Source organism: Papaver somniferum, chromosome 7 (assembly GCF_003573695.1).
Source record: "Papaver somniferum cultivar HN1 chromosome 7, ASM357369v1, whole genome shotgun sequence".
Taxonomy (NCBI): Eukaryota; Viridiplantae; Streptophyta; class Magnoliopsida; order Ranunculales; family Papaveraceae; genus Papaver; species Papaver somniferum.
The window spans coordinates 260,273,312-260,294,280 of record NC_039364.1 but is presented as its reverse complement, the minus strand read 5'-3'; the positions used below and the strand labels follow the sequence as shown (position 1 = coordinate 260,294,280).

Genomic DNA, 20,969 nt, shown 5'->3' with positions numbered 1-20,969 from the left:
ATTTTTTCAGTTTGGTCTTTTCTATGCTAAATGAAAAAAAAAAAATGAAAGTACCATTTTTCTAGAAACGGGGAGTATTATAGACGGTGACAACCCCCAGATTCCACGAAAATTCCTTTAGTCTTGATTATGGTTAGTATCTGTCAGTTCATAATAATATCAGCCAGCATCACTCATACAGCCGTATTATTGTACTGGTCTGGTATCAGTTAGTATCAATACGATACCAATGCGAACCGGTTTTTAGGATTGGGTAACGGAATAAAAAAAGAATGAAAAATGAGAAAACATGTTAGGCGCATAACTTTCATTTGTTATTTGTGTGTTGCCAAACACACACCTGAAGTCACACTGAGAGACTGGAGAGCAGGAGGAAAAGTGCAGAGAAGAACGAGTTTTGGTTTTGAATCAGAGAGAGAATGGCAGCAATATATTGTGATTTCAGGGTTTCCGCAACACTTCCTTGTTATTCTATGCATCCCATTCGACCTTCTCCGACTTCATCTTCCAAGGTAGGTTTTCACTTCCTTTTTCCCCAATTATCAAATCTCCATACTGATGATTGAAAATGTATAACTCATGATTCATTTTACCTTCTTATAGAGAATGTTTTATGTCAATTTTAAGATTCATACAGTGATTTGTTATTTCCCCAATTTAAAGCTTCAAAAATACCTAAATTAGGTTACGGAGGATTTGAATTTGTTATTTGGTGTACCGGAATTAGGTTTCCTTCGGCAATTTGGGTTTCGGAGAAATTTGGATGTTGTTTGAGATTTTTTTTTATCTGTTGGGGTTTCCTTCAAATTCAAACCCCACAAATTTGTGAAAAATGACTTGATTATGGTGTTTTGTTTGAATTGTTTGTTCTTGCTTAATTATTGGTAAGGCTGCTAGCCTTTTTGAGTTTCCTGAAGAACCGAGTATTTTCTTTTAGTCAGTTGCTTGTAATTGTACCGTTCGTGTTTGCAGCTAAATTAATGTGCCAGTGACTGTAGGGTTGGCTCATTGTAAATCCTTTTAAACTACCTCCTCTTTTGCATGTTTGTCACAGTTATGAAGCTATTATCATTGATAAGAAAAGTTCCTAGGTGCTAATCTCATGCCAATTCATTGCTTCCTTATTTTTCCGATTCCATTCATATTCTCTCTTCATAGAAGCAGGGTTGCTCAAGAAATGGATTTTGAATAGTGACATCTTATATGCTAACAAGGGGTGGAGTTGGCACTGTTATTCTCATCATTCGTAAATGTTTTTGGCTTTAGATTTTAGTTATACGGTTTTAACATTATTACATACTTAGACTACTTATAGAGTTATTCACACTTCCTAAGAGAGTAGCATCCTTGGTAATATAATCCTCTCAAGTAACTTAGGAACGAGGACAGGTTTAGATGCTTGGCCTTATTTTCCTAAGAGCCTCCCCCAGTTAGGGCTTTGGCCGGCAAAGAGTATTGAATTGGTATATTAGCCGGCTTATGATTTGGCGGTGGGGTAACTATCATGAGTTGTTGGTGTGCCTTAAAAGGAACATGGGGCTAGAGGTTTTTCCCCTGTAATTCAGTCTTTTCGTATAAAATTTTGGAGGTTTTTGATGTCTTTGGAGTATTGTGTTAATACTTTTCCTTGATATTCAGCAATGACACATTTGAAATCCGAGAAAAGAAGTGCTAAGTTCATGCAACTACCCCAGATATTAATTTGAGCATATGATATTTCAGATTTAGTAAAGTATATGTGATATTGTTGTTGTTATACTTATATAAGTTAATCCTTTGATGCTTGTTATATACTGCAGGTATCATTTGCTGGTTTCCTAAATGGTTCGTGCAGTGTCTCCGATATTTCAACCAAATGGCCGCGCATAGAACACGAAAACCATACTACGCGATGCCAATCTTACCGATCTTTTGGAATCACAGGAGATAACAAATTCACCCCCGACACTCTAAACCAAGAAACTGAGGGCTTCCTTCTAAACGCAGTAAGCATGAGCTTCTTCGAGCGTTTAAATATAGCATGGAAAATTCTGTTCCCATCAACAACAACACAAAGGAAGTCTAATGCCAATATTGCCAAAAAACGACTGAAGATGATCCTCTTTTCTGACCGATGTGCAGTTAGTGACGAGGCAAAGCAGAAGATTGTTAGCAATATAGTTGGTGCTCTGTCTGATTTCGTGGTGATAGACTCGGAAGATAAAGTCCAACTTAGCGTCTCAACTGATCCAGATATTGGAACTGTTTATTCTGTCATAGTTCCAGTCAAGCGGGTAAAAGCTGCATATTTAGACGATGAGGATGAGTTAGGAGGAATGATAACAAATGTCGACTATAAAGATACAGGAGAAAGCTCAGGTTCCGTGGATGTCAGATTTGATTTCTTCAACCCTCAATGAGATAAGTCTTTATTTGTGGTTCACTGTGGATACAGGAGTTGGGGTTCGAAAAAAATTTCTGCGAAACAAGCTTCCCACAGTAAACTGGTATTATTGTACTGCTCTTTGTTAGTGGTTACAGACCTATATTAGTTACACACGAGCTTTTTGTATATATTTCGTTCTGTCCCTGATATTCTGAACTCATGCTTGTTGCTTGGCATTTATTTCATTGTGTATTCAACTAGTTGCATGATTTACTAACTCGGGAGATTAAATCGGTTGAGTTGAAGAGGGAGAGAGTCTGCAAATCGGCGGCTGACTCAGTCATTTATTTTCCAGATTTTCATTGTTTTTGACGTTATTATTGATCATGAGTTGGTTCATTCAATGAAGAAAAAGTCTAAAAAGGATAACACTATTAGATCAATGGTGTGAAAAGGTTTTGAAAAAATTTGGATTTTCAAATCAATGGTGTGATTATTGTTATACGGAAAGCTAATACTCCCTCCGTCCCATTATTAGATGACCTAGTTCAAGTTTGCACAATTCTTAAGGCAAAGAATGAAAGGGAGTATTTTTTACAGTTATGCCCTTATGGATACTAATTTGTAAAATTTAGAATTGATTTATCTCTCAAACTATATTATGGATTTTCGTAAACTTTGTATCATTGAAAAGCATTTTAAAACACCTACGTAATGAATATAAACTTGGATATCAAATTATACATATTTCTTATACTACCGATCAAGGTATTAAATGCGTGAAGCGGAGCGTGAAGCATTTTTCATTTTTAAGAAGTGATGCGTACGTTGAAGCGTGAAGCGTCGCTTCATGGTTGATGTTTGAAGCGGATGTTTTTTTATAAATAAATAGTCATAACTAGTAATTATAAATGGAAAATTTGTTGATTGGTCCAAAGCCCATATAGTTATTTATAGTAAGGTCCAACCAAAATTTTTTTTTATCCGGAGGTCCAAAATTAATAAAAAAATAGAAATGACCATAATACCCCCTACTACCAAACGTGTGTGTCTACACTGCTTACAAATTTGAGTACATATCTGGCACACTGCTCACAAATTCGAGTACATATATGCTAACTAATTTGAGTACATATATGCCGCACTGCTTACAAATCTGAGTACATATCTGTCGCACTGCTTACAAATTCGAGTATATATCCGCTGCTTACAATTCGAGTACATATCTGCTGCACCGCTTCCAGGTAAAGTACATATCTGTTAGAATCAATTATAAATAAATTAGCACATATTTCAGTATTGCGCATACGTACTCATGGATCAAACAAAAAAAAGTGACAAAACTCTGAATAAAACAGAATCAAAAGAAGTTTCTATCAGTACGCCTTATACGTACTGCGTATTCATGAAATAAAAATCAACTGCCTGTAAAAAAGAATTGATGAATCCTCCAAATGTCAGAGTTCAGTGCCGTACCTCAAGCCAAACTGATGTAGTTTCACTTCCTGTGAACAGGTATTGACCTAGAAAGATGGTGTCTCCTTTCTTTACTGCCTGCACATAATCATATAGCTTAGGATAACATAGTCACACAGGTATCGCAAAGACAACAATTGGAAGGTTCAAGAGAACATCTACACTGTCATCCTTCTTCCTAATCATTGTTTTCCAATTTTACGATATACATCAACAGAACGCAAACATATTCGAATTATGTGACAACAATTCCCAAGCCCAAACTGAAATTACACTATGATTTAACCAAAATTTCAGCACACCTTTGCTAATCCATCATAATTGATTGGCAATACATCTGAAGTTGCTTCTTTATCTTGATCCGGAGTCAAAACAACCGATGATTCAGCCTTCAGTGCAATCGATTTTTCACTTTTATTAAGAACTTGCAATTCAGGGCCTATTGTATCTAGCATAACCTGAAACAAGTGAACAACAAGATATGCACATTTATTATCAATTTTCACTCTATAATCCATAATAGCAATTCCAAAAAAACGATTCAAAAACTGCAACAACAACGAAGAACATGACAATTCCTTAAACAATCCAATTCAAATCAACAAAACTTACAACACAGAGCTTCTTAGTACTCTTAACAAGTATGATTAGTATGGTTTTGAGAAAATAAAGAAAGAAAATAACTAGAAAATCAAATTGAGATTTCAAATAAGCTAAAACCATCAAAATCTAACCAAAAAATCGAATAATTACGATCAAGATTCATAAAAACAGTACGTCATATACGTACTGATGTTTAATACACAAGCAAAAACTGAAACGAAACATATAGAAGCATAGTAAACACAGAAAAATCAGTGCGTCATATACGTACTGATGATTAATACATAAAACTAAACTGAAACCAAACCAAAAGCCAACAAAATAAAACTAAAATTCTAGATCTACAAACGAAACAAACGTAAAACATGATTTTATAACTAGATCTGGACTATTTTCATCAAAAACCTTCAGTACATCGTATATGTACTGATGATTAATACACAAAAGCAAACTAAAAACAAACCAAAGACCAATAAAACCGAGTTAAAACATCAGATCTAATAATGAAATGAACATAAAACATCACTATCTATCTAGATCTAAAGTATTTTTACCAAAATTGAAGTAAAAAATTAACGAATCAAGCATGAAGATCATAAACACAAAAGAACTGAATTTAATTCCTCTTTTCGGAACCTTAAAATATGAATTTTGAATTCTTTTTCCCATGAAATCAAGAGATTTGGATCTCAGATTAAGATAGAATCAATAAAAAACTTAAAATAAAGATCAGTATAGGTAAATCAACTTACGAAATACCTCAGAATCAAAACAAATATTTCAGTATTACATATACGTACTCATGGATCGAACCCAAAAATCAATTAAAAAACGCTGATAGAATCCAAAAACAATGACAATACTTTGAATATAACAGAATCAACATCAGATCTAATACCTAAACATTAGATTTTGCTATAAACATAAAAATTTCTCTAATCCGAGAAGAAAAAAAACCTAAATTAAAATTAGCTTTTGAAGAAGAAAGGAAAAATGAAAACCTAAACTATACCAACAGTAAGGAAGTGAACCTACCGATTCATCTTATTTTGAATTCACGAATTGATCAACACCTTAGAAGATCTTCATAGCCGGAGCTTTTCACCGAACCACAAATGAGAAAATGAAGAAGAAGAAGAATAATAGATCGAGAAATGAAGATGAAATGGATTTGGTTACTGCTTTATATACTTAAGGGTGTTTTCGGTATTTAAAAATACGTCCTCATATGTTCCACACGTGTGCAGGACCTGGGCTTAAAAAATTTGGTCCATTTTCATGTTTTCTTTTAATTATGGACCTCTGATTAGTGGGCTTTAATGGGTGGACCTGTCACTAACTAAGAACACTATAATGGTACCTATTGGTAATTCCTACATTATAAATTTATTAGGAATATAATATACATATAAATTTTATATAAGTCTAATTTTTTTATCAAAAACATAGCGTGTGTACACCAATTCAACCTACTCCAGACGAATGGGAGGCGGGTGTTCAATTCCCCCTTAAAACATGAGCTTCACATGACTGTTTCAGAGCGAAATACTGAAACTTTGAAGCGAAGCGTGAAGCGTACGCTTTATGAAAGATGCGCTTCACATGACCGCTTCGAAACGAAATGATGAAATTTGAAGCGAAGCGTACGCTCCGAAACATGAAGCGTACGCTTTTAAAAACCATGCTACCGATAATCAATTAAAAGGATAATTTTAGAAGTATCCCTTGTTTAATCAAATAGGTCAACTAATAATGAGACAAAATTTTAAACTAAGTAAGTCATCTAATAGTGGGACGGAGGGAGTATTACTTGAGGAAAGCTGACTCTGGATCAAACTGAGTTGACTTCGAGTCAAATGGGGTGGAAATATAAAATTTACCATAAAACACTTTTTTCATCGTTACTCGTACTGGTAGCCTAATTTGCAACGATCGACAGAATAAATCTGTAAAGACGATCTTGAATTAAATAATTTATTTGAGGATTCCCGTTTTATAGTCGTCAATTGTTTACAAAAAAGAGCGAAGTAGACATTAGTTACCGGTTAAGATGAAGATTATGAAACTTGATTAACATCTATTTTCATTGATTAAGTTCTACTGGAAAGTATGAATCATGTTGTAAGTTGGGTGAAGGAAATAATTAAGCAATCACTGCATGGATTAAGTAAAGTCAAGAAAGAAAAGGAATAGGTAAAGATATGTTAGTGCTGTCATGAAAGCGGTTGACGAGGAGCTGGTGATGTTGATGGTAACAACATGAAAGAGAAAAAAAGATAATGATAATGGAAAATTTAGTTTACAGTGTTGTTCCTTTGATTCGCGTAATTGATCTTAACTATTTGTCTTCTTCATGTTCACCGAGAAGCGAGAACACAATCAATGGGATTTGAACTAAAAATAGATCTCCTGCTAGATTTAATATAAAAACGGATTCGTTCAACTATTCCCAACTATGAATAAGGTAAGTGTTTGATCCTTGATGAGACAGGGAGTCCTTTCGTCTCTCTGATCTGTTAACAGGCTTAATCAACAAATTTAACCTTGGTCGCAGTGGAAGCAAAGGGACATAAGTTGTTACTTCTATTCACGCCCGCTTTGACTCAAGGTCAACTTGGTTCTGCCGAAGTCAGCTTTCCCCGAATCATTTTTAGCTTTCCTTATAACAAAGATCGTGGTTTAATCTCTCAATGCATTAGTACTCTCTCTATTTCTATCTTGTTAAATGGCTGTCCATGTAAAACTTATAAACCAACTAGGGGTTGAGACAGAGAGATCCCCTCTCCCTCAATCTCTTTATCATTTGCATGGAGGCTTTTTCTAGATACATCAATCAGGCTGAAGGAAGTCATTTGATCCATGGTTTCTGTGTTACTAAGGATGCTCCGTCTGTTTCTCATCTTCTGTTTGCTGATGACTGCCTTGTTTTCAACAAGGCCAGTCATCAAGAAGCAAACAACCTTATGTCCCTTATTAAATATTTTGGTAGTATCTCGGGCCAAGTCATTAATTTTGAAAAATCTGGTTGTATCTTCAGCAAAAATGTCCACCCTGATATTTGTGTTTCTTTGATACGAACTCTGGATGTTAAGAAAATTTCCCTTGATGATAAGTACCTAGGGATACCATTGTTCATTGGTAGATCGAAAACTCAGGGTTTTTCACACCTAGCTGAAAACATAGATAGGTATGTTCCTAATTGGAAGGGCAAACACCTTAACCAAGCTGGTAGATCAGTGATGGTTAGAATGTTTTAAATTCGTCCCCCATTTATCACATGAACTCTTTGCAATTGCCTGATAATTTAATTCATAAAATGGAAGCTAAACAACGTGATTTCTGGTGGGGAAAGCATACGACATGGGACATCTACCCTAAACAATGGACCAATGTTTGCAAGCATAAATCTCGTGGTGGCCTAGGTTTTAGAAACCTTAAGCACTTTAATATTGCTTTGTTAACCAAGACTACTTGGAGATTGATTAATTCCCCTGATGCCCTTTGGGTAAATTTTTTGAAGTGCAAACATTTCAAGAACTGCCACCTCTTACAATATGTTAAACCCAAGTATTTTTCTTGGGTTCGGACTAGCATTTGTGTTGGTACTGACATTCTTAAGAAACACTCGATGTGGGAAGTTAAAGATGGTCATATTCATGTTTTTAGAGATAATTGGATCAAGGATGTGTCTGAGCCAATGTGTCGTAACTACCCTAATCCTGACTTTATGGTCAATGACTTTATTTATACCCCTACTAGAACTTGGAACCGTGATTTGGTTGATGCTTTTTCACCACTGATAATTGTAGTAAGGTCTATAATACCCGAATTCCAGTTGCAAGATCGGATAGACTTATATGGCCTCACACTAAGTCTGGCACTTTTTCCGTGAAGTCCTGTTGCCATATCATATCTAGGGATGCTGATATTAGTACTAGTACTTAAGCTAATGATCCAATTTATAAATCTATTTGGGGATTGCCTGTTATTCCTAAAGTTCGGTTATTTTTGTGGAAATGTTATGAAAATATCATCCCCTCTAAATATAGAGTTGGTAGATATAATGCTTCTCATAACCTTATCTGTAGCATGTGCCAATCTAGTGTAACTGAAACAACTAAGCATATTATTCTGCATTGTGATTTTGCTGACTCTGTGTGGAACTTAGTTCCATGGGGCTCTCACATTTAGCAGTTTCGAAATACTGCAATCAACACTAAAGACTGGGCAAAGGAAATTATGAACAGTACTCTATCGCTGGATCAGAAATGTGCTATTGTCAATACTGCTTGGTGTACATGGAGGGATAGATGTATGCATGTTTTTCAGAACCTAAATCTGAATAAAGATACCACTGCCGGGTGTGATATTAGGCTTGTTGACGACATGGAACATGGTTCTACTGCTCCCTTGAGTATACACCCTAGTACCATAATCCCAAATGTTTTGAGTCGACCCATAACTGAAAGTTTACCTCAGAACTGCATGTTAATCTTTGTGATGCTTCGTATGATATAAATACTAATAATGCATGGATTGGCATACAAGGGATGCAAAATTCATACAGCAATACCCAGAGATGTTGAGGAAGCTGAAAGTCTAGCGATCTGGGAAGCGATTAATTGGGCCAAAGGAAGAAGCATGGAGAACATTTGCATCCTAAGTGACTCGAAGAATGTTATTTCTTATCTTTTAAATAAACAAGGCCAAACTAGTTGGTATAGTGGCTCCATTCTGGACGACTGTTTAGTAGTAGAGCAGTGCTCTCCCGCACTATAAGGTAGCGGGTTTAAAACCCTTGGATGATATTATTTATGTATTTTTAGCGATTGATGATGGATGTAAAATTCTTACTGAATTTAATTGCAAGCAAACCCTTATCTGAACTTAACATAATTAAAACAACTCTAATAGATTCCTACATTTCATTTAGAAGACCTTTCCAACGGAGAAAAAATAAAAAAAGAATTTCCTCTCTACTTTGTTGGCTGTTGATTAATGTCTGTCTACTTCTCCTCTTCTCGTTTTTGCTCAATCGGTGAAAGTTCCTTTCTATATATCTTTTCGTCTGTCTAATTCTTCTTCTCCCCGTGTGTTTACTTTTTAGGGGTTTTGTGAGTAAGCTCAGGATCAGATGGATCCTAATTTGTTTACATAGATTAGGATTTGGGTTTTCTGATAACTTTTTTTTTTCTGAGAATTGAACGACAGGATTAATTGCAACTCCTTTGACTATTTCTACGATGGAAAATATGTGTGCTTAGTTGATTAATCAAGTTCCCAATTGATTGAATTTTCTTGAATTTATTAATCTGATATTAGATATATGAATTAATTTTGGGGATTGTTGTTTGTTTGATTGATTTGGCGGAGATGAAAATGAAAATTGCTGAAGAAGGAGCTGTTCCAAATTTCTTTGGGAATGCTACTGTTACTGTTCGTTGGATCGGTATGAAGGGGAAGAAAGATGAAAATGGTGTCAATGGTGTTGGTGAAACAGTTTCTTTTGGTTTCTCAATAAAAAGGTCTTGTAAATAAAACATGAAAATCTACAAGGACTGTTAAATTAAAGGGGAGGACATATTTGCAAATTATATAACTTGATACAGCTATACATTATCTCAACGGCTAAAAACATATATGTGTTTCATCCAAGGGATCTGAACCTGCTATCTTATAGAGCTCTCCCGCATTGTAGTGCGGGATAGCACTGCTCTTAGTAGTAATAGAGTCTTTCCTATTTTTTGAATTCCAAAACTTTCATATATAAAAGTTTCAATTTGCTTGCTGATAAAGCAGTCAAGCATTGTAGGCAGAATAAAGTATCAGGTGAATAGCAGTTTAACCGGCCTCACTTCATTGCTCAAAACTCTGTAATTTGATCAAAATGATATCTTTTCTTTAGAGTCCATTTTGGTAATACAAATAGATGATGCAAAAATCAAAACAATTCCAGGATCTTGCTTAGGTGAAGTTCGAACTTGGCCATGTCATTCTCAAGAAATTTTGCCGACACTTCTATCCCTTCACCACACTTTGTATCCATCATGCAAATTAGGTTCTGGTTCGGCTCAACAATTGATAGATCAGTAGTTACCCAAACTGGCCTTCCCCAGCCAAAATCAGCATCATAAAATCCAAACTTGGACCAGCTAGCCATCCACAAAGCGTTGTCACCACCAACAAAACTTAGAAAGATTTTCTCAATGCAACCTTTATCACCCTTAACCTTGTATTTTTCTCCCCTCAGCTGAGCTACTAATTCGGCTAACTGATCCTCGAGTACCTCTTGCACCTCAACCCCATCATTCCTACTTGTCACAGTTGCTCCTGGAGATACCGCCGTCGCAACTACCGCGCAGAGATTCCCAAATGACACATCGGGTAATGGCGGGTCGATTTTCTTTCTAAAGCTCACCACATGATTTACCGTTGGTAAAACATCATCGCTAGGAGCGGATTTCATGGCCGCCTTCCACACCAAAGCGGTAACTACATCAACCCTTGTTGGCCTACTGCTGCTTTTGTAGTTATCATGCATCAGTACTGGTAACTTTTCGCGCACAGAGTTTATCTTTACCGCGTCGAACACAAATCTTTTGCTGACACTTTTTTCTCTTCTGCTATCGTCGGTAGGATGGGAAACGAGGGTGGGTGGCACTTCTGATGGAAATACAAGTTGTTCGCTAGGTGGGAAGAGAGATGCCGAATCGAAGGAAGGAAAAGAATTCTGATTTGTTGTTGGTGCACCACCGCAACGAGCTGAGTAGGTGTTTCCTGCCCAATTACGAATGAATGTACTCATGGTGCATGCATCTGCAATCTTGTGCGATACACACAAAGAAATGGCAGTTCCACCACAATCGAACATATTCACCTGAACAATCACCTGTGCTTCCTTGACAAAATTCTTGGAAACGACTTCGTATGGAAGAAGCAGATTTAAGGGAAATTCATCTGGTTTCACCATGAAGTCGCACATTTTAGCTTTGATTTTCACTTCGTAAAAGTCAACCCCTTGGTCGTTGCACTCGACAACCATGTTATCTTTCAACCTACCGGCCATTGGGTAAAAGTGAACTAGTGTCTCAGAAAGAGACCTCTTGAGCAAGCCAAGATCATCATGGAGCTCACTACCGGTACTATCTGCAGCGATGGAAGCAGGGTAAAATAGAATGACCGTAGTATAATTCGGAGGCATATATTGATCGAAAAGTGAGATGTTGAAGTTTCTAAGTTGATATGGGGTTGGAGTTGTGGGCTTAATGATTTCCTTGGAGATCATCTCAACAGCAGCACTAGACATTGTTGCCATATCTCGGAACTGTTGTTTACAAGAACATTGCGGGAATTTATATGCGTGATCATCAACTGAACTTATCCAGATATATTTATATATATAGGGCGGCTGACAAGTAAAGGCAGGACAAGTATAGTTAGTTGGTGCACGAGAAACTCGTGGTCTCCCTCTTTTTTCCCTGCATCTGTGTTGCCATTCGATGTACAAAGCCATCAATAATATGTTTAATAGATGCAACAATCTTTTTCTTCCCACCTTTCTTCTTATCTTAATCATTTCCACTGATATTGTACAAAAATAATGACTAAATCCATTAAATATTGTTTTTGAATCAATGTTTAAGTGATTAAAATGTTCGATAGAAGTAGCAGCCTCAATCATTGAATTCTTATCCTCAGTACCAATATACATACAAGGCAAAAAAAATAATTGTCTCGGGGTAGGTACATCCCCAAACAAATTGGTACTCCCATCAGCAGCTTTGATCATTTGTTAAAGAAAACTTAACAAATATGAATCTTCAAAATCACAAGTCAAGAAGATTTACTCCAGGGAAACTAAAAAAGGACGAGTATTTATTTAGAACACCACAAAGCATTTTTAATTGGATTATAAACAGATGTACCCCTATATTTACACCCGACTTAACTATGTACCCCCGTTTTTTTCCCATTTACAAATATGCCTCTGTTGGATGTTTTCCATCCAAAAACGTTAAAAAAGTCAATTTCTCGGTCACATGTCAATTTATCTTGACCGAGATGAGAAAATGATGCCACGTATTTGTGAAAATGAGGCCACATGTTTGTTATAATTAAGTATTACGTGTCACAGATCTCGGACACACATCTAGGTCTAGGAGATCCCTAAGATATCTGATGGTATCAACTATGTAACTATGGTTTTTCCGCCAACACGTGTAGTTACTTTGTTTTCTCCGCCAACACGTGTGGGCTTGCTGGACCAGAAACGAAACACGTGGATGTGTGATGACCATAGATCTGAATTTCAGCACATCTCTATGAAAATTAACGGTATTCGATGGAAGAGTTTTAGAAGAAGATGGGGGAAAATAAGAGAGAAGCGTCATAATCTCGTAAAACCTTTCTTCTTCTTCCCTTTTTTCCTCTCTGTTGCTCTTCCCCCTTCTCTGTTCCTCTCTCTTTTTCAGATAGAAACGTCGATTTTCCACTCTCTGTTTGTAAACGAGTAAGTAAATATGGTGAAGTTAAGACGCGGAAAGAAGAAGGAGAAGAAGAAACCAGAAAAAGAAGAAGAAGGAGAAGAAAGGTAAGTGAAAAACATCATTGGGTTCTTCTGTGTGTTCGATTGATTAAACTTTTTTCTAGGGTTTCTGTTTTTTTTTTCGATTTTGGGTTTGTTTGTTTGATTTTGGGTTGCTGTAAATGTTTGATTTTAGGGTTTTCAGTTCTTAAGGATATGGGTTTTGTTTCTGCAGTAATTGATGATTGGGTTTCGATTGTGTGGATTGTTTAAAGTTTTTTGAATAGATTTTAGGGTTTCTGTTTTTTTGAAGTTTAAGTTTCAATTGATATTGTGGTTTGAAATACAGTCAGTAGCAATGAAATGAATCCTAAAAGCATCAATTCTGCAACAACAAATCAAAAAATTACAGTCTTTAAGACCCATTGGGTAGAATCGAGTAAAGAGATGATAAGTTGTGGTTTACCTTCTTTGATTTTCATTAAAGCTTCAAAAAGAGGCCTTTGATTTTTCCTCTTCAAATGTTGTAAATCGTCAAAAAACCAAAGACAACAAATGATTTATCATCAAAAAATATCAGTGGGTTTCCATTAATTTACGAAATTAAGCTAAAAAGAACGAGAGACATGCATTCAAATAAGGAAAACAGTGGGGGAAAAACAACATGAGAATGGAAATAAGATGAGAGTAGCTACCTGTATTGGTCATGTTAGGATTATATGTCTCTAATTGGTTGATTTGTGAGGTTAGTTTGAAGTAAATGATCCTTGTATATGTATGTTTGAGCTAATACTATGTATTCATTTGGTGCAGACCTGAAGTTGAAGATAAGTTTCCTAAGAGAGACATAAAGGTGAAGGTTATGAACACTGTGATGAGTTTTGAATTCAAAGGGTTGGCTAGAGCAGATATGGGTCTCCTTCAATTGAAAGAAAAGATCAAGCCCCTACTTAGATTGCAGCCTAATGAGGAAGTGGATTTAGTATGGTATAGTGACCCCTGTTTACCAGATTCATTACTTATTGAAGAAGAATTTTGGAGGTTTTGGGATAATGCAGAAGTACATGAGAATTGGACTACACTGCATATGCAAGTTATCATTCCACATGAGTATTCTGAAGGGTTAACAGAGGTAGCTATTCCACACAAGTATTTGACACCAACAAAGTCTTCAACACCAAAGAAACCAGTGAGCAAAACCAAGCAAATTCCTACAAGAACAAGTCTTAGACTATCTAAGAAGAAGAACCAAAGTCAGGCAGCGAACAAGAAGTTATTCATTGACTTAGATAAAGAAGAAGTATATGTTCCTCAATTTACACAACAAACACAGTCTAGTGTAGCTTATAACATACCTGAAGAACAGTTTGAAACATTTAATCCTGACTTTTGGTTTGAAGCAACACAGGCAGCAAGCGTTGTTGAGGATGATCAGTATGTTGTACAACTTCCAAATGAAGAACCTGATGAGTGTCACCCTGAGCAGGATTTAGAAAACTTCAACTGTGGGTATGATAATGAAGAACAACATGCAAAGGACTATGCGGAATTTTTGATGAAGGCTGCGGATGGTGGCTTGGCAGATAATTTTGATGATCCTAACTTTGGTGAGGTGGAGGTTGATAATGACAATGAAGGTAATGTTCTCTTTTCTTGGGTATTTGATTGTTTGTTTTGTTTTTGTTTTGTGTTTGTTATAGTATCTCAAGTATCTTAAAAATGAATTTTGTATGGTTGTTTTGTGTGTTGTTTCAGAGGATCATTATGGGGATATAGTGAGTTCTGATGGAGAAGATGAAGGTAATAATATGCTTGTTTAATTTGTTTCAGTTCATTATTGTTAGTTATTGTATTTTCAAAACAAGTTAAGATGAAGGTACTGACAAACACAATTTGTTTGTTTGTTTGTTAGGTGGACAAGAACAAGCTAAACCAGGTGGGCCTGAATGTAATGCACCTCACCAGTTTAATGGACCTCAAGCTAATGAGCCATGTCCCACAGCAGAGTTCGAGAAAGAATATGCAGAGCACTTTAGGCAAGAAGAAGAGGAAGACTTGTTCCAAGAGGAGATAGGTGAGGAATTTAATCCTACTAAACTTGTAGTTGGTACCAAATATGTTAATAAAAATGAATTTAAGAAACATGTTAGGCATTTCTGTGTAATAAATGGACATGAATTTGTATGGAATAAATGTGATAATAAGCAACAAAGAGCAGTATGTGTTAATTGTGAGAAGACGGAATGTAAGTTCTTTATATATGGCATCAAGCGAAAAGGTGAAGGAGACACCTTTACACTCAGAGGGTATAATATAGAACACAACCACCAAGGTCGTGGAGATGGGTACAACAGAAGTGCAATTCCTCCTTATGTAGCTGATTGGTACATGGAAAAAAGAAAGGAGTCAGGTTGTGATGCAGAAATACCTTGTCCATATGACTTAGCAGCACAATTTAAAAGGGACACAAAGGTCACCATTGCATACCATACTGCATGGAGGGCAAGGGTTATGGTGTTGGAGAAGCTATATGGGAGTTATGAGAAGAGTTACCAACAAGTTCCTAACTTTTGTGAAATGGTTAAGGTAATGTTACTCTTATCTCTGACATTATTTTTTTCTTGTTAGTTGTTTTTGCAAATAATATTCATTTTTTTATTCTTGTTAGTTATTAATTCTACTATGTTGTATGCAGAGGAGAAACCCAGGAAGCATTGTTCTTTCTCATATGGCACTCTAGACAATACTTTCCTTTCTTTAACCATATCATTTGCTCCTGCAATAAAGGGGTGGAAGGCTGGCTGTAGAAGGGTCATTGGCTTGGATGCTTGTCACTTGAATGGAAAGTTTGGTGGTGTGATGCTATGTGCAACAAGTAAATTCTTATTTTTCTTCACTTATATATTCTTGTAATTCAATTTATATGTCATTTTGGATTATTATTCACTTTTTATATGCAATCAGGTCTGGATGGTCAGAATGGCTTAGTTATGCTAGGTATAATGGTGTGTAGGAATGAAACCATAGAAAATTGGAAGATTTTCCTTGGAGATTTGAAGCCTCTGGTAGATGAAGATGGTGTGCGTATCTGTTTCATCTCAGACAAGCAAAAGGGAATCTTGGAGGGTGTTGACTATCACTTTCCTTTAGATGAACACAGATATTGTTTTAGGTATAATGTGTATGATTTCAGATTACTATTCCCTTTTTTCTTTCTAGATCACTTGTAATAATCCTATAATGTATTTGAATTTACATGTGGCAGGCACTTGCTTGCAAACTTCAAGAAGACCTACAAGAGTTTTAGTTTGCAGAATCATCTTTGGAATGCAGCTAAATGTTACAAGAAAAAGCATTTTGAGGTAATGCATAAGCACATTTCACTTGTTTAAGTATATTTCCTCAAAATTCTTAAGTTATGTAACCATAAGCATTGTTTTTGTGTTAGGAACATATGGCCAAGATGAAGGCTGAGAATGCTGATGCTGCTTGGTATCTCTTGAAAGAAGAAAAACCACAAACCTGGTCCAGGTCCCATTTCGAAAAAGACAGCAAATGTGAGCACCTTAATAATAACTTTTCTGAGTCCTTCAACAATATGGCAAAGAATATGAGGGATAAGCCCATCTTCAAGTTAGGCCTGATGTATGGAGATCTGGTGATGAATACTTGGTATAAGAGAAGAAATGAGTCTGCAAAATGGAGAGATGGTGACATAGTTCCTAAAGCAATGAAGTTGATAGAAAAGATGATAGCTTTGAATCCTAATTTTAAGTTGGTTCCAGCTGTGAAGTACAAAGTATATGAAGTGATTAGTGTGCATGAAGCAGTTTTTATTATGGATCTTGAGAAGAAAATTTGTAGCTGTTTGCAATGGGAGTTAAGGGGATTTCCATGCCAGCATGCTGTATGTGCTTTGGCTCCAATGAGACCTAACTGGGCTGAGTTAGTTTCCTAAACTTGAACCCCTTTGTACATTTTGGTTTGTATTACATTTTTGCTTGGACATTGTTTAACCAAAGCCATTTTGTTTTGTTATATATTGTAGGTACTGTAGCCCTTACTACACAGTGGACTACTACAAGAAGACATATGCTCTTGAATTCAATCCACTAGAGGGTCTAGCTGACTGGATAGAGGTACATTTAATTTTAAATATTTTTTGTTTAAAATATATGTTTTGTCTTTATTGTTTGTTGTGCAATAAATCAGGGTAATAAAGTAGATTCCTTTAGGGTTTCATTGTACTAGTATAACAGCCTCCACAAGTTTTCTAACTCTTATCTTCTTCTTCTTCTTCTTCTTCTTCTTACTTATTTGCAGCCAGAAAAACCAGAAATGATGAAGCCACCAGTAGACATTAGAAAGCCAGGCCGGCCAAGGAAGAAGAGGATATTGTCATATGATGAACCAAGAGGTCAGAAGAAGGCTAGAAGATGTAGTAGGTGTAAAAATGAAGGTCACTACTCATCAACTTGTGTTGGTGGTCCAGTTGGAGGAAATCCTAAGGGATTCAAGCCTAGAACATGTGTTGATGGCACAAAGCAGACAACAGTTGAAGCTCCACCAAAGAGAAAGTACAAAGCTAAAGCTGCTGCAAATTCTGGAGGTGCATCTGCTGCAAATTCTCAACCTTGTGCTAGCAGATCTAAGACGCAAACAAGCGTTGCTCAATCTTCCCAACCAGCTGCAACATCTTCTGCAAAATCCAAAGGTGTCATGAGAAAGGCAGGTGATGAATCTTGTTCTCAGCCCAGTTTCAGTCAGCACAACACCCATGTTGGATCTGTTAGCAACAACATAACCTTTACAGCTCCAAACCCAAAAGGAAAGAAGAGAGCAAAGAAGTATATGAAGCTTTAGATGTACCTATTTTATGTTGAGTTGTGTTTATGATGACTCTATTTTATATTTGAATGTTAAGACAATTTCTGGAATGTTATGTTAAGACAGTGTAGAGTTACTGAAATATATAGTCTTTTATTACTATTGCAGTTACATTTGCAGATTTTTCTTGAATTCCTTGCATACTTCATATACTATTGTTTCTATAACTATTGCATCTTACACAAGTTCAATTTAAGTATGGAATTACAATTCTCTTTGGAGCACTGTTGATTGTTAAGGGACCAGCCACGTGTACACAACTTACGTGGAAGAATAGACGAGTTGGCAAGTGAGTTGGAAGATTTAGCTGTTGACATGGAGGTTAACTTTCCGTTAGCCGTTTTTTCAAAAAAACGGTCAAAACAGAAGTACATTTGTAAATGTGAAAAAAACGGGGGTACATCTGTATGCGCCCAAAAAAACAGGGGTACATCAGTATTTCACCCTTTTTAATTTCAAAACCACAAATTGATTTTCTTTCATTAACACAATGATCACACCACATGAACAGTAGTTTCAGTCTTGTTCACTGGCAACACATTCTGCTGGTTCCTGTCGTACACAAATTGAAGATGTTGTGATAATATCTGTACACAGACAAAGCAAATGACAAATGAAAACATCCAATACATCAACCAAATTGAAGATTTGTGATCACCATCCAAGTGGCACCATTATCCACTAGACCACATAATAACATGATGTATAACCACGGGACACAGTAGATTAATTCAGATTTCAGACTATGAAATGAAAAACCTGAACATGATGGCGCTTTAACTTAAACCCGTGACGAGTTCACAAAAGCTGAGAGCTGAAAAGTAGGTGTTTGTCTTTTAGATTAGGAGGCTACAATATCAAAAATGAAGTTTTCACCGATTTCAATAGGCACATGCCAAGATCTTACACCACTACATGAACACCATCAAAATCCTAAATTTAGGAATGGACGTGAAAGCCGTGTAACCAATGAGTGGTTGACCCACAGTGGTGTGTATATAAACCGCTGTATACATATCATTTTCGGTTTTACACCACTATGTATCAGTCATTGATTTGTTCACATGGTTTGTGAAATACCCACCATTTTCAAAACGATGCGTCATTCCTAAATCTACGGTTTAGATGGAATACAAGTACTTATGTTCTGATTCAACATGGGCCCAGAAAGTACCACAGACTTGCAAATCCGAAAGATTATAATGAAACAGGATTGACAGTTTCAACTACTAGAATTTAAATTTGCAATACTCGAACGAGTTTAGCCTGGTGGTACAAAAACTACAACTGGGTCTGAGATCGTGTGGATGTACATTTCTAGCAGAGATTTAAAAGGGTTTTAGCTAAAGAGGATACATTCTCAGGTTAAAAAAGTAGAATCAATCAATCTAAAAGAAAAACAGAAATCTGACCAAAAAAAGAAAAAGAAGCACAAGTTGAATAAGATTTTTAAAATAATTCAAGAACCTAAATACAGACAGATATGAACAACTAAACTGTTAAGCATAAGATAACGAACGACGGCATCGAATACATCAGATAACGAACGAAAACATCGAATAGTCAAACAAATTGACGATTAGTGATCACATTCAAGTGCTACCAGAAAAACAATACAATCAGACCGCATTGTAAGCTAAAGGAAAACCAATAGGAAGAAGAGAAAAAGGAGGAAAAAAGAAACACACGTTCTCTGGTTAAAAAAGTAAAATGAATCATTCTAAAAAAACAGAAATTTGTTGAATAAGATTTTTATAATCAATTGAACAACTACAAACAGTTGAACGTCAGAATAAAATCATCATACTGTACGTTATTGTTTTGGTTGCAGTCGAATCTTAATTTTAGTAAGCTGATGGTGAAAAGATTCAAGTGTAGTAAGCATTTAACTTTTAAAGTAATATAATTGGAAAAGAAAGACTCAAACACTAGTTATCAGTTGTTGCATTTAATGTATCTAGATCTAGTAAAAATGAAGTTGATATCTAATGAAAAAATGACATTGCAATAACAACAATTGGATCAAATAAAGAGATAGCTCTCAAGGAAAGTACACTTACAGAACCAATCATCTTTATAACATTTGAAGTCCGGACGTTATTTCCACCAACGGTCCATCTCTTTAATAGATGTGCCGTTGAACCTCATTAACCTTTATCTGATACAGGTGGATACATACCATATGAGTCGATGGTTGCTGAAACTTCATCAACTGAAAAAGCCCCTACACACTAATTGCAACATTCTTGATACGCAGATATTCTGAGTTCTCCTGAGAGAAAGAATATAAATGTCAAGCACCAGCATTACATATTGTAGCCAGGATCAACATCTAACAAACCGAAGTACATTCACAAAAACAGAAAAAAGAAAAATCATAAACTGAAAGCCATTACAGTTATATCGAATACAAATCATATCTCGAAGAAGTTTGTAACAATTCAACCACTTAATTCGGAAGCAGCAAACATAACCCAACCGAAACAAATAAGCCCTAAAATCTTACCAGATAAACCTTGACGAAAAGTTGGCAAATAAATCATAAAAATATAATTTATCAAAAAACATCGTTTCTTCAATAAAATGTGGAACCCGATCTAAAATGTTCAGACAGCTACAAACCAGGAAACCAAGCCACATCAGGTCTGTGAATATGAAAATTGTTGCATGACATTCACCACAGAGACATGGTTTCAAGAAAAAAATTGTGATCACCGTTAAAGTGGCGCCAGAAAAATTATCAATTAGACATGACATTCACCAAATCTGAAGACGTATTACCATTTCTTAACTCATATGAGTGTTTAGATCCACAAGAAAACAAAAACACGATGCTTGAAATCTTGTTCCTGGTTGGTTCTCCAATCTTGTCTAAATCCAGTGGTAGGGACTGGTTTGTTTTACTTGATGTAAAAGAGGGATCTTTTTTACCTCGCGTTTTTAGGGGCCACTCAAAAGGATTTAGGGGCCATCAATTTATACCCATCCAAAGACTCTAGTTAAGGGGTATCCTATATGATATTGAAGTTACATAAATGCCCTTCTGGTAAAACCGTATAAAAACCAAATCAAAAAAAATTCTACTCATTTCAACTCTTCTTCTTCCAGTTTCAT

At 35.9% G+C, this 20,969-nt stretch overlaps 3 protein-coding genes and 2 long non-coding RNA genes across 5 annotated transcripts; 2 read left to right on the top strand and 3 right to left on the bottom strand.

Annotated features, from left to right (window-relative positions):
• The first annotated feature begins 306 nt into the window (after nucleotides 1–306).
• Nucleotides 307–2,642, top strand: LOC113300251 (cell division topological specificity factor homolog, chloroplastic-like). The gene is made up of 2 exons (XM_026549462.1): nucleotides 307–512; nucleotides 1,800–2,642. Exons 1-2 carry the CDS (start codon nucleotides 420–422, stop codon nucleotides 2,397–2,399), a joined length of 693 nt encoding a protein of 230 aa, XP_026405247.1. The 5' UTR covers nucleotides 307–419; the 3' UTR covers nucleotides 2,400–2,642.
• A 123-nt stretch (nucleotides 2,643–2,765) lies between these two features.
• On the bottom strand, nucleotides 2,766–4,359 carry LOC113296461 (pyruvate kinase 2, cytosolic-like). Its single transcript, XM_026544770.1, has 4 exons — nucleotides 4,144–4,359; nucleotides 3,842–3,919; nucleotides 3,543–3,622; nucleotides 2,766–2,781 (listed from the first exon to the last, which is right to left on the bottom strand). Exons 1-4 carry the CDS (start codon nucleotides 4,357–4,359, stop codon nucleotides 2,766–2,768), a joined length of 390 nt encoding a protein of 129 aa, XP_026400555.1.
• Nucleotides 4,360–10,007: 5,648 nt separating this feature from the next.
• Nucleotides 10,008–11,836, bottom strand: LOC113300250 (salutaridinol 7-O-acetyltransferase-like). The gene has a single exon (XM_026549461.1). It carries the CDS (start codon nucleotides 11,757–11,759, stop codon nucleotides 10,386–10,388), a length of 1,374 nt encoding a protein of 457 aa, XP_026405246.1. The 5' UTR covers nucleotides 11,760–11,836; the 3' UTR covers nucleotides 10,008–10,385.
• A 2,694-nt stretch (nucleotides 11,837–14,530) lies between these two features.
• Nucleotides 14,531–14,923, top strand: LOC113299159. The gene is made up of 3 exons (XR_003334714.1): nucleotides 14,531–14,605; nucleotides 14,724–14,768; nucleotides 14,881–14,923. It is a non-coding gene; the product is annotated as an uncharacterized LOC113299159 (long non-coding RNA).
• A 4,916-nt stretch (nucleotides 14,924–19,839) lies between these two features.
• On the bottom strand, nucleotides 19,840–20,746 carry LOC113293705. Its single transcript, XR_003332486.1, has 2 exons — nucleotides 20,362–20,746; nucleotides 19,840–20,127 (listed from the first exon to the last, which is right to left on the bottom strand). It is a non-coding gene; the product is annotated as an uncharacterized LOC113293705 (long non-coding RNA).
• Nucleotides 20,747–20,969: the final 223 nt, after the last annotated feature.

Excerpts from the sequence above, each read along its gene's own strand:
- LOC113300251 (XM_026549462.1), top strand. The coding sequence starts at position 420 with ATGGCAGCAATATATTGTGATTTCAGGGTTTCCGCAACACTTCCTTGT. Across the intron at positions 513-1,799 it reads CTCCGACTTCATCTTCCAAG|GTATCATTTGCTGGTTTCCT; the intron begins GTAGGTTTTCAC and ends TATATACTGCAG.
- LOC113300250 (XM_026549461.1), bottom strand. The coding sequence starts at position 11,759 with ATGGCAACAATGTCTAGTGCTGCTGTTGAGATGATCTCCAAGGAAATC.
- LOC113296461 (XM_026544770.1), bottom strand. The coding sequence starts at position 4,359 with ATGGATTATAGAGTGAAAATTGATAATAAATGTGCATATCTTGTTGTT. Across the intron at positions 3,920-4,143 it reads ATTATGATGGATTAGCAAAG|GCAGTAAAGAAAGGAGACAC; the intron begins GTGTGCTGAAAT and ends GATTATGTGCAG. Across the intron at positions 3,623-3,841 it reads CTACATCAGTTTGGCTTGAG|ATATGTACTTTACCTGGAAG; the intron begins GTACGGCACTGA and ends TGATTCTAACAG.